This window comes from Chenopodium album, chromosome 2 (assembly GCF_948465745.1).
Source record: "Chenopodium album chromosome 2, dcCheAlbu1.1, whole genome shotgun sequence".
In the NCBI taxonomy this organism is placed as follows: domain Eukaryota; kingdom Viridiplantae; phylum Streptophyta; class Magnoliopsida; order Caryophyllales; family Amaranthaceae; genus Chenopodium; species Chenopodium album.
In genome coordinates, this window is record NC_137835.1 from 1,111,712 (window position 1) to 1,123,283 (window position 11,572).

General features: G+C 33.8%; 1 protein-coding gene across 1 annotated transcript; it reads right to left on the minus strand.

Annotated features, from left to right (window-relative positions):
- Nucleotides 1–462: 462 nt before the first annotated feature.
- LOC145578684 (cation/H(+) antiporter 18-like) lies at nt 463–6,723 on the minus strand. Its single transcript, XM_081635982.1, has 4 exons — nt 5,963–6,723; nt 4,237–4,487; nt 1,912–2,913; nt 463–1,826 (listed from the first exon to the last, which is right to left on the minus strand). Exons 2-4 carry the CDS (start codon nt 4,426–4,428, stop codon nt 606–608), a joined length of 2,415 nt encoding a protein of 804 aa, XP_081492108.1. The 5' UTR covers nt 4,429–4,487; nt 5,963–6,723; the 3' UTR covers nt 463–605.
- Between the last annotated feature and the right edge of the window lie 4,849 nt (nt 6,724–11,572).

Genomic DNA, 11,572 nt, shown 5'->3' on the forward strand with positions numbered 1-11,572 from the left:
ACTAGGTTATTGTTACTTTTCCATCCACCTTCATCATTAATCATTACACCAAATGTAATTATGTTGTTTAATGTTTCATTAATTATATACTTGTAATTGGAAAGGGAAAAGGAAAGGGTAATGACTACTTATGACCAAAAGCAACGGCCACTTTTTTAATGGAGTAGTATAACATTAGACAAATGGGCAAATTGGTTCACCAAGGGAAAAATTAAGTGACCAATTCTCATAGATATTAAAAGAGTGTCCTAAAAAAGTTTTGAGCTTGGATGTAGTTGGAAATCTTACTTAGGTCGGCCATGTTTTTTATTTTTTAAAAATTAATACTCACTCAATCCTTAAAAGACGATGTACTCATGTACTTATACAAATTAGAAAAGAAAATCCTTAAAAAATTCAATGTAATGAATATTTTAAGCACAACAGCTATAAAACAGCTCAATATGGATTAGTCAATAGTCATAGACTCTGAAAATCATTTGCTATGGAACTTAACTTCAATTTATCAGTATTTGAATAACAGATTTTCTCATTCAACATTATCAGACTATCTATTTATACTTCTCTGACTGTGATCCTTTGGACATAAGTCTGACTAAACTCGATTAATCACTTTCAGTTTCGTAAGTTGCCTCTTCTGCCTCCTCGAGGGATACTGGCTTTGAATCGCCTTTGAATTGATTAATCACCAAAACAGAAGCATTTGTTGAGATCTCTTGAGAGGTCAACAATGCACCAACTGGACCTAATTCAGGGGAGTTTCGCTTTACAGTAAGACCCAAAGTTGCAGCAACCAAGCCTTCTGGTGATCTTCCTACCAAAACCATTGTACAACGGCTGCATTCCTTGATTATGCTGACAGTATCAGAATTTTCTGTTACTACTCTTTCCTCGTACCTGACTGAACCACCATCGGACACTTTTTGCTTAACAGCATTAATGGCCTCTTCGTCAGATGCCCTTGAGTCACCCTTGTTTCCGGTGTTACTACTATCAATAATATCGAGTGCCACTATTTCACCTTTCCCCATGTTTTGGTCTGCTCTTAAGTGGACTATCCTCAGGGTGATCCCAGGATGCTCTGACATCCGTAGACCCAGAGCCAATGCTTCACGGTCATCAGGTCCGCCAAAAAAATAAACACTGATGGTGGAGTCAACATTGCTTGCTGCTACATGGGAAGATCCACCAAACCCGCGATCTACTAGAATACCAACTGAGCAAGGAGCATGTTGGAGCACCTTCTTGTTCACCAATCTATACTCCTGTCGTGTGGCTTCTAATGACCCGTCAACCCTTTGGTGTTTGTGGAAGGGAAGGATAACGAGAGCAGTCCTTTTGTTCTCAGCACTAGCACATATGTCTTCATGCATGTCAGGGAAGTGAGAGATAGCTGTCATGGGCCTGATTTGAACCCGGCTGAGCTGCCCATATGCCTCAAAAGCCACCTCAACTTGGTTTGAGTCTGACTTCATTGTCTTATTCCAGAAGGGAAGCCCATTATTCCTGGCTTTGTGAATCATTCGAATTGCAGAAGATCTTTCAGAAAGCTCCATGAGATGCATTGCGTAGACTGTGAGCCCTTGCTTCTTCTCTGTTCCTCTCAAAGCTTCAATCAAGTTTATCATTGTTGGAATGTTCCCTCCGCTGTGGAAACATGCCATGATTCGGAGTTGGGAACTGGAGTCTTTTCTTTGGACTGTCCTCAGCTTATAAGTGCGTCTTCTCTTAGCTGGTTTATACACTGCTGTCACAATTGGTGTTGTCATGAAAGTGGTGACTAGGGCCATAAGAACCATTATTGCAAAAGTTTGATCATTCAACACCTAAAAGGATCAAGTAAAGAGTTAGATAAAAAAAATTACTATAAGATAAGCAATTATAACTAATACTGGTTTAAGTTATTAGTACCTTTCGATCTTTACCAATATTCAGGACAATCAACTCCACCAAACCTTTGCTGTTCATTAAAAAACCAAGAGCAATAGCCTCGCTGACAGGTATTTTACAGAGGCGAGATACAATATAAGTCCCAACAACCTTGCCAAAACAGGCAGTTAGTATAACAAGCATTAGTAGCCCCCATGACTGAGCCCCTTGAATGGTGGCCACATTTGTTTTAAGACCACTCGAAACAAAGTACAGAGGAAGCAGGAGGCCAGACACAAGATCCTCAACCTTTTCTATCAAGGCATTGGCAAGAGGCCCTTCCTTCGGCGCTAGAATCCCAAGAACAAATGCACCGAAAAGGGCATGGATTCCAATAGTATCGGTCACAAAACCAGCAGCCAAGACTGCAGCTAATGTGGCACAAATGAAAAGCTCATCCACTGGCTCACCATCAGGGCAATGCCGATTCATCCACTTAAAGATGTGAGGGACTATAAGAATGCACAAACAAACAAAAGCTACACCGCACAAAAATACCCACAAGGTAATAAGAGGAGATTTGCCTGAGCTTGAAAGAGCAATGGCTAGAGCAAGGAGAATCCAGGCTGCCACATCATTTACTGCAGCTGCTGACATAGCCATACGTCCCACATCAGTGGTAAGGAGCTTAAGCTCAGCTAAGATACGAGCTAAGACAGGAAATGCTGTGATAGAGAGGGCAACCCCCATGAATACAAGGAAGGGTCCTTGGCTTACGCCTTTTGAAATGGTTGCCCTAAGGATAAATGATGTGCCGATCCCCATCACAAACGGCAATGTGATGCCTGCAAGAGCAATACTCATGGTTTTCTTTCCTGTTTGGCGTAATGCTTTTAAATCCAATTCTAAACCCACAAGGAACAGAAAGAAGATGAGCCCGAGATTGGCAAGTGTGTCCAGCACTGTAAGACTCTTGGGAGGAAATACTGCATGCAGGAACTTTGTGTTACGACCAATAGCAGATGGGCCTAGTAAGATTCCTCCCTGTTAAAGCAATAGAAACAGGACATTCAAAAGTCAAAGTCGGGGTCAAGATTAAACTTGAAATAATTTTTTAGGAAATTATTATCCAATATTATTGATACATATGTTTAATTCACATCTCTAGAACAAATTACATCTTCAGCAACATAATTTCTTGGGAGCTGACCCAGGTAGCACAATGGAAATGATCAATAGGTCATACATTTACATCACCATAGTATAACAATTTAGTTCATTATATAGCTAACCTAAGTTGCAACAAACTCATACTTTCGAAAAGAAAATGTACGGGTTGGAAGATGGTAACATCTAAAGTCATTTAAATAAATATGTATTTTAAGTAAATGCAATTATACTTGTAAATTTTTATCATACTTATTTCTGAATTTAATCAACTAAAGAAAGCTAAGCTAAGCATTAGTTAAGCACATCACCTCATCTCTTCAGACTTATGGAGTATTCCACAATCATTAGACTAAACAAAAACATGAATGGTTATTTATAAGAAAATAGGTAAGGACTTCGATCAACAAATCATTTAATAGTCGGTAATAAATAATGGTAACCATAACAAATATTCATCCCCAATCATATGTTTGAGGATGTTTTGGACTTTCTGTCAATAATTATGCAATCGCATCTTGTATTTCTTATCTAATGTAATGGATTAAATGGACAGTTAACACACCTAGTATAGGTTGAGTGACTTTCAATAAACTATTCATTACGCATTCATCTGTAATTAGTTAAGTTTGTGCTTTCAACTTTTCTCAAGTTCCTCAGCAATACTGCCAAATGTTAGTATAAAACTCCTCATGCTTTAAGCAGTTTGAGGAAGACAATTCATGATCTTCCAATAACAGCAAAATTTAATCATAAAAGGTACTACTCTAAGCTTTGACATTTAATTGCTCTTTATTCATTATAGTTTTATAGAGGACTTTCCGAGATCACGAGTTATAAACATGAAAAACAATTGAATAAATACAACAAAAGCTTCTCATGTGCCACAGCTGCTTACAAACAAAACTCTTTCTTCTAAAATATATATTCCTTGTACAATGTAAGGCTAATTTGGCACTCATGATAAACATTTGCATATCCAAATGTCAAACTATGATTATTTTCCATATTTTGGGTCCAATCTAAAGTGTTAATACTCAAAGTGTTGAGGACTAGACCAAAAAAAGTTCAAGTATAAAACGACTCAACCAATATCATCATCTAAAATCAAAAGTGTCAGCAAATAATGTTAAGCTACTCAATTCTTAGTTGATATGAAGATGTCTGCTAAGGTAAAATAGTTAAGAAGTAGATACTTACAATAACCTCAGCGATCACACGAGGCTGCCTCAGAGGTCTAAGCAAGAAAGCCAAGGTACGAGTGAGGACGAGAACAAGGATTATTTGTATGATAAGAAGGGGGAGAGCAAAATCAAGAGGATTTTCTCCTTGGAAGATTCCGGTAGAGGTAGCCTGCATCGGCTTTGGACAAGCAGTAACATTTACAGCCATGTTGAGATGGAATATGATGTGAACAAGGTACAAAACCAGCAAAATCTCTCTTTAGTGCCCTGTTTTCATGAATGTAGAACAGTTTGTCAGACAAATATCCATGCACAATCATATATAAAGTGCACTTCTTAAACAAAAACTTATTTGCATTTCTAGTTAAGCAACTAAAAGGAGCCGAATTGTCTTAAATACGTATATGTTACAATGTCTACGCTTTGAATTTTTGTTTACATATTACTCGTAACATTTTGAGTTTATAAGCTTCTAAAAGTCCGGGAAATTAAAAATGGAAGAAAAAGTTCAAAGAAATACTCGTATTATGCACGAGAAACCAGATAGCAGACTAACACTTGTTAATCCAACATGATGCTATTGTTTATGCATATGAATAGTCAAAACAATGAAACATCACACAGTAATTTACCACAAATCTGTCCAATTAGAAATTCAAAATAGTCTAATAATATGAATGAATCATTGCTTTTTCTTTGAAGGATAGCATTCAATTAATCTACCTCTTACGGAGTACATGCTTAGCATTTGTTGATTGCCTTACCACATCAAGAATATTTTACACACATTGACAGCTAAGATTTCATTCACATTTCACATTTTCCATCAAAAAAAAAAGGAAAGAAAATATTTCATTCACATTAGAAAAATCAACTTTGCTCTCTTTCCTTTTCAAAGATTCAAAAGGCATAGTTCAATACATAATCTATACCAACATAAAATAAATATACAAGTGGTTTCAAAAATAAAATACAAGTAGTAAATAAATAAATAAATAAATACTCCAAAAAGTCCAATATACGAAGGGAGCTGTCTAAAACGAAAATTTTGACATTTCAAAATCAGTAGGCTCAATTTTCTTTTTTTTTTTTTTTTTTATATGCACTCGGGTGTACGGACAGGCTAATGCCCTTAAAGGTAAATGAGGAAAATTAATTGAATGTTTAGAGTCGAGATATATTTTCAAGTTGTTCCCAAGGCTTGAGATGAAATTTTGTGACAGTTTTTTTTTTCTTTTTTGTTTACGCAGATTGATTTAAGTTTTATTTTACCGTAAATATCTTTAGGATCACATTAGCAAAAATATACGAATACTCAATGAATATTTTATCAACATATACCTATCGTTTTTTATACCTTTGAAAATTAAATATTCTATTATCCCAAATTTAATGGGGAAAAAAAAAAGTTGCACGCAATTTTAAGAAGGTCCTAAAAACATGGGATTGTATTTGTATTCATTCATGAATAAGTGTAATCCAATATAGGCTGAAACTTATTTAAAATAATTCATGTGAAATTTAACATTCGAATTAAATAAATAAAACTTGATTTTCAATGAATCAGAAAAACTTAATTATTACGGAAGAAAAATTGCAACAAAATAATAATTAAAAAAAAAAAGTACGACAAAAACACGTACTACATTATATAAATTCAAGCACAATTGCAAGATTATCAAAGAATTGAAAAAACAGAACAATTTCAAAGAAAAAAGAAAAAGAAAGAGACGAAAGTTTACCTGGAGAAATTGGTGATGTAATTCAATTAGCATCCATGAAAGTTGTAAATTTTTGTTTTGAAGCTTTCTGTAAAGTGTGATTAAGAGAGAGAGTAAAATTAAATCAAGAGTCAAACACTGAAATTAAGAAATAGAGATTCATTTATATAGAACTTGTTTATACGAAAAAGACGGTTTTGCCACTATTTACCGTTTTTTTTTTTATTTATTTCTGATGTTATCTTTTTTTGGAAATTACTCTGTATAATTATATCAGGAGTAGGACTACATGTTTATGAAATTACTCGGTAATTTTTTGTTTTTTTTTTTTAATATGAAATTACTCGGTAATTATGTAACTCTAGTCTCCAATTAGGCAATTACTCTGTGTCAAAAAAAAAATTAGGCAATTACTCGGTAACTACTCTGATTGGAGAATAAAAAAAAAAAAAATACGGAGTAAATAAAATAAAATAAAAACACAACAATTATATTATTTCATATGGAGTACTATATTACCATCCACATTGGATTATTTGGATGTTTTATTACAAAGTACAAACTATTAATTTTTCCTAAGCTTAAAAAGTTAAAACCATTAATGAGTTAGCGTCTTTAAATAAGTGAAATGCTAAATACCGCCGTCCAAATTTATCGTCACCGCCATCATTTCGAGTAAACTGACAATTTTGCCCTTACTAAACCCAAACCCATTTTTCACTCTCTGCAAACACCAACCACCCACCTTTTTTACCACACAACCTCCACAACCACATATTTGGGGTTTATTGGGAAGCAATTGGTGGCGAGCTCAGGCAGTGACGGTAGCGCGATCTGAGGCGGTGGAGGCGGCGTAGACTTAGACAGCGGTGGTGCGACAGCTATGGCGGAATGGGTGGAAAGGAGGTAAGTAATTTCCGATTTGTTTTTTTTTTTTTCTAATTTGTTTTTTTTTTTTTATGAAATAAGTGGCCGGTAACCAGAGGTGAAAACCGGTGGCCAACACCGGTAACCGGCAACCAAATCCAATTGACCGCAGCCGGTAATCGGTTTTCACCTCCGGCTATCGGTGGTGGGCAACCGGTTTTCACCTCTGGTTACCAGCCACACCATATTTTATTTTATTTTAAAAAGAAAATTGAGCAAATTATGAATTAGGCTCCGATTACCGTCCATAGTAATCGATTTTGGCCTTCGGTTGACGGTAACCGATTTTGACCTCCGGTTGAACATGGTAACCGGAGCCCAAAACCGATTAATGTCCACGATATCTGAAGGTCAACACCTGTTACCGTGGAACTCCGGTTGACCCCTGATTCTTTTTTTATAGAGTCACCTCGATCACCATCCATTTCTCGTCGACTTTCACCGTTGTTGTAGATGTCCAGTATAGAAGGTGGTGGTTGATACGATTGTGGTTGATGGATTAATGGTAGAGAATGAAAATGGAAAAAAAAAAAAAAAAAAAATAGTAAAGATAAGATTATCAATTTGCTTGAAAGGATGGCAGTGGCGATTAATTTGGAGGTTAACACCCCCGTAAATAATGAACCTTTACCAATTACCACTTATGGTATTACCGTATTAGGACTATTAGCGGTTTATTAATTAAAAATGGTTCAATTAACATATGAAACTATTTTTACTCTAGTTAAATAAGTACTCCGTATAATATTACAAACCCCATTAGCACTTTTATCATAATTCACTATTGTTGTAATAAGTACTCCATTACTTGTGTCCAAAAAAAAAATATATATATATATAAAACAATTATTTGTTTTAGTAGCTTTATACCAACTAAAACCACAAAATAGTATAGTGCACCCGGGTGCACCATGCGCATGGTGCACCCGGAAAGAACATTAGGCTTATTTTAAAGAACATGAGAAAAAAAAAAAAAAAAAAAAACATACGAGTGTGTGAAAAAGAACATGCTAGTATTTGAAAAAGAACATGCATAATAGTGTTCAACACAAGAACATGTTTGTGTTTGACAAAGAACATGGCCTCCGAAAAGAACATTAGGTATATTTTAAAGAACATGGAATAAAAAGAACATGTTAGTGTTTGAAAAAGAACAAGTCAGTGTTTGAAAAAGAACATGCTAGTATTTGAAAAAGAACATGCATAATAGTGTTCAACACAAGAACATGTTTGTGTTTGACAAAGAACATGGCCTCCGAAAAGAACATTAGGTATATTTTAAAGAACATGGAATAAAAAGAACATGTTAGTGTTTGAAAAAGAACAAGTCAGTGTTTGAAAAAGAACATGCTAGTATTTGAAAAAGAACATGCATAATAGTGTTCAACAAAAGAACATGTTTGTGTTTGACAAAGAATATGGCCTCCGAAAAGAACATTAGGCATATTTTAAAGAATATGGAATAAAAAGAACATGTTAGTGTTTGAAAAAGAACAAGCTAGTGTTTGAAAAATTAACCTTACTTGGTTATCTTCCAGTTGGCTTCAATTCATTACTATTCTTCTTTCTCCTCTAATTGTTCTTTTTTGAACAACTTGTACTTTATAGCTTTAGTTATTATTTTTTTTTTACAAAAAAAACCCAAATTCACAAAATTAAACACTTTGACTTTAAAATTATTGACGGAAAACAATTTGCATGTACAAAATTTATACTTACATTTTACTTGAATCCACCATTTGTTTAAGTTTGAAGGTTGAATTGTTGAAATAAGTTCAATTTTTTTCTTGGGTTTCACTTTGAAGATGAACAATTTTGCTTTTTTGAAATTTTTTTGAAAAATAGAAAAAGATAGAGAGAAAAGTTATGGAGAGAGAAAATGAGTACTATGGAAATGATTTTTACCCAAATTCATTGAAATTCTTAAATGAAAACTATGGTGTAAAGGAGAGTAAAAATTGGCAGCAAGAAAGAGAGTGATAGGAAGGGAAAGAGGAGTGAGAAATTGCAGGAGAAGAGAGTGATGTATTTACAGTTGCAAGAAAATAAAAACATGTTCATTTTTTACCCATGTTCTTTTAAATATACTAAATGTTCTTTTGGGTGCACCATGCGCATGGTGCACCCGGGTGCACCAACCACAAATTAACTAAAACCTTTATCAGTATTAGCGGTTTTACTTCATTATTTAGCATTATCTATGAAAATCGTTGTACACACGACAAGTAATACCACTTCAAATTTTATTGATTAGCATCATAAAACAAATATATTCACTTATTCACTAGTACTCTCTCCCTTCCTTAATGCAAAGTCTCTTTCTAGTATTTATTACTCACATAATAAAAAGAAACATAATAAAGAGAAAAGAGCTTTTAATTTAGGGACAGAGAAAGTAATTTTATCATAAAACCAAAATCAAAATCATTATTTTATTACCACTCTCCCATCATTGTTTTATTAGCAGTTAACATCATTGTTTTATTAGCAGTTAACATCATTGTTTTCCATAACGTAGTAGATTAGACGATTAGTGGTCAATTGACCAGATTGGTAAATAAAAAAGACCCTTAGCGACAATTTGGTAAAAAAACTTACTCCGACGACAAATTGGTAAAAAAAACTAACCTTAAGCGACAATTTGGTAAATAAAATAATCTCAGGCGACACTTAACCGAAAAAATACAAAATTTTTCTATAAATTACTCGCGAATGCTTAATATAGTTCGTTTTTCTTGTTATTTTATCAACCCTTTTTTACGGAAATAACAATTTGAAGAAAAAAAAAAACGTTAAGTATCAATTTTCACTTAAGTTTCATACCCCTTATTAACGAAATTTTTTAAAAAGGGGGTTGGAAATAAAAAGGGATGACATGTAAATTCAATATTTTAAATGGAAAAAATAAATTTAAGAACACAAAAACAAATTAAAATAGGATTTTTAAAGAGTTTGTCGGGAAAAAAAATAGATTTTTTGGTCAAAATGTCGCCGGAGTTTATTATTTTTACCAAATTGTCGCACATTGTTAGCTTTTTTTACCAAACTGTCGCCGGAGTAAGATTTTTTACCAAATTGTCGATAGAGGTCTTTTTTATTTACCAATCTGGTCAATTGGCCGACGATTAGCACAAGTAGAAGATTTTTAAACTTGGAATGGGAAACTATGCACCCTCCCGGTTATTGTTTTATTACCACTTTCCCATCATTGTTTTTCTATCTTCAGCCCAAATTCTTACACAAGCTAACAGATTGTGTAATACGTAGTAGGATGTAAAGTCCTCACAAAGTCTAAAAGTATTCAGTCAAATCAAAATCAAAGTCATGTTCTCTTTACTAAAATTAACCTAAATTTATTTGCAACAATTAAAACTACTCCGTATATTACTGCTTTTTCATGATCTAATTAAATATTGGAAAATTCCCATTGGTACACTCGTGGTTTTGAATTTTCCCATTGATACACTCTAAAATTTTTGCCTTCCCATCGGTACACCCAAGGTTTAGTCTTTTTCCCAACCGTGACTAACACCGTTAAAAAGTACTTCCTCCGTTTTCTTTTAGATGCAACACACACTTTTTCACGGTATTTAAGAAATGTGGGGTTCACATGATATAATACACTTTAAAATGGGATGAGTGGTTGTTAAGAGTGTAATTTAGTGGGCCATGTGCTTTAAATAAGGAAAATAGTATAGTTTTTCCCTAAAGTAACTTTCCTTTTATAGTGTGTTGCAAGTATTGTGACATTTCCTTTTTAGGGAAGTGTTGCAAGTAAAAGAAAACGGAGGAAATATTTCATTAAGTTAAAATAATTAAGGAAAAGACTATAATACCCCTTTTAAATATCTAATGTCTCGATTTGCGTGTCAAAAATTGTTCGGTTAAAGTTTTGGAAGTCATGTTAGTCTTTAAGGATCTAAACCTCGAAATCAGCAAAAAAAATAGCGCAAATGTCTCATGTGCGTGTCAAAAATGTCTCGGTTTACGTGCCATTACTTTTTTGTGATAGTAATTGTTCGGTTAACGTTTTAGGGGTCATTTTGATCCTTTAAGATCTAAATCGAACTCGAAATTGTAAAAAAAAAATTGACGAAAATGTCCCGTTTTGCGTGTCATGAAAAACAAAAAAGAAATATCATGACGTGCAAAATGAGATATTTTTGTTAATTTTTTTACAATTTCAAGTTCGATTTAGATCCATAAAGGATTAAAATGACTCCTAAAACCTTAACCGAATAATTATTATCACAAAAAGTAATGACACGCAAATCGAGACTTTTTGACACGCATATGAGACATTTGTGTTTTTTTTTTTTCTGCAAATTTCGAGGTTAATTTGGATCCTTAACAACTAGGACTCCCAAAACTTTAACCGAACAATTTTCAACACACAAATCGAGACATTAGATGTTTAAAAGAGGTATTATAGTCTTTTCCTTAATTAATTTAACTTAATGAAATACTTTTTAACGGTGTTAGTCACGGTTGGGAAAAAGACCAAACCATGGGTGTACCGATGGGAAGGCAAAAATTTTAGAGTGTATCAACGGGAAAAGTCAAAACCACGGGTATACCAATGGGAATTTCCCTTAAATATTTACAAAACTAAATTTTCCACATCAAAAAAAAAAAAAAAAAAAAAAAAAAAAAAAAAAAACACACACACACACACCAAAACTGACCTTTATTGACTCTAATTTA

What these genes read in the sequence shown, in the direction of transcription:
- LOC145578684 (XM_081635982.1), bottom strand. Translation starts at nt 4,428, where the DNA reads ATGGCTGTAAATGTTACTGCTTGTCCAAAGCCGATGCAGGCTACCTCT. An exon ending in GTGTGATCGCTGAGGTTATT is followed by an intron (nt 2,914 to 4,236) that starts GTAAGTATCTAC and finishes TTGCTTTAACAG; the next exon opens with GGAGGAATCTTACTAGGCCC. An exon ending in ATATTGGTAAAGATCGAAAG is followed by an intron (nt 1,827 to 1,911) that starts GTACTAATAACT and finishes TGATCCTTTTAG; the next exon opens with GTGTTGAATGATCAAACTTT.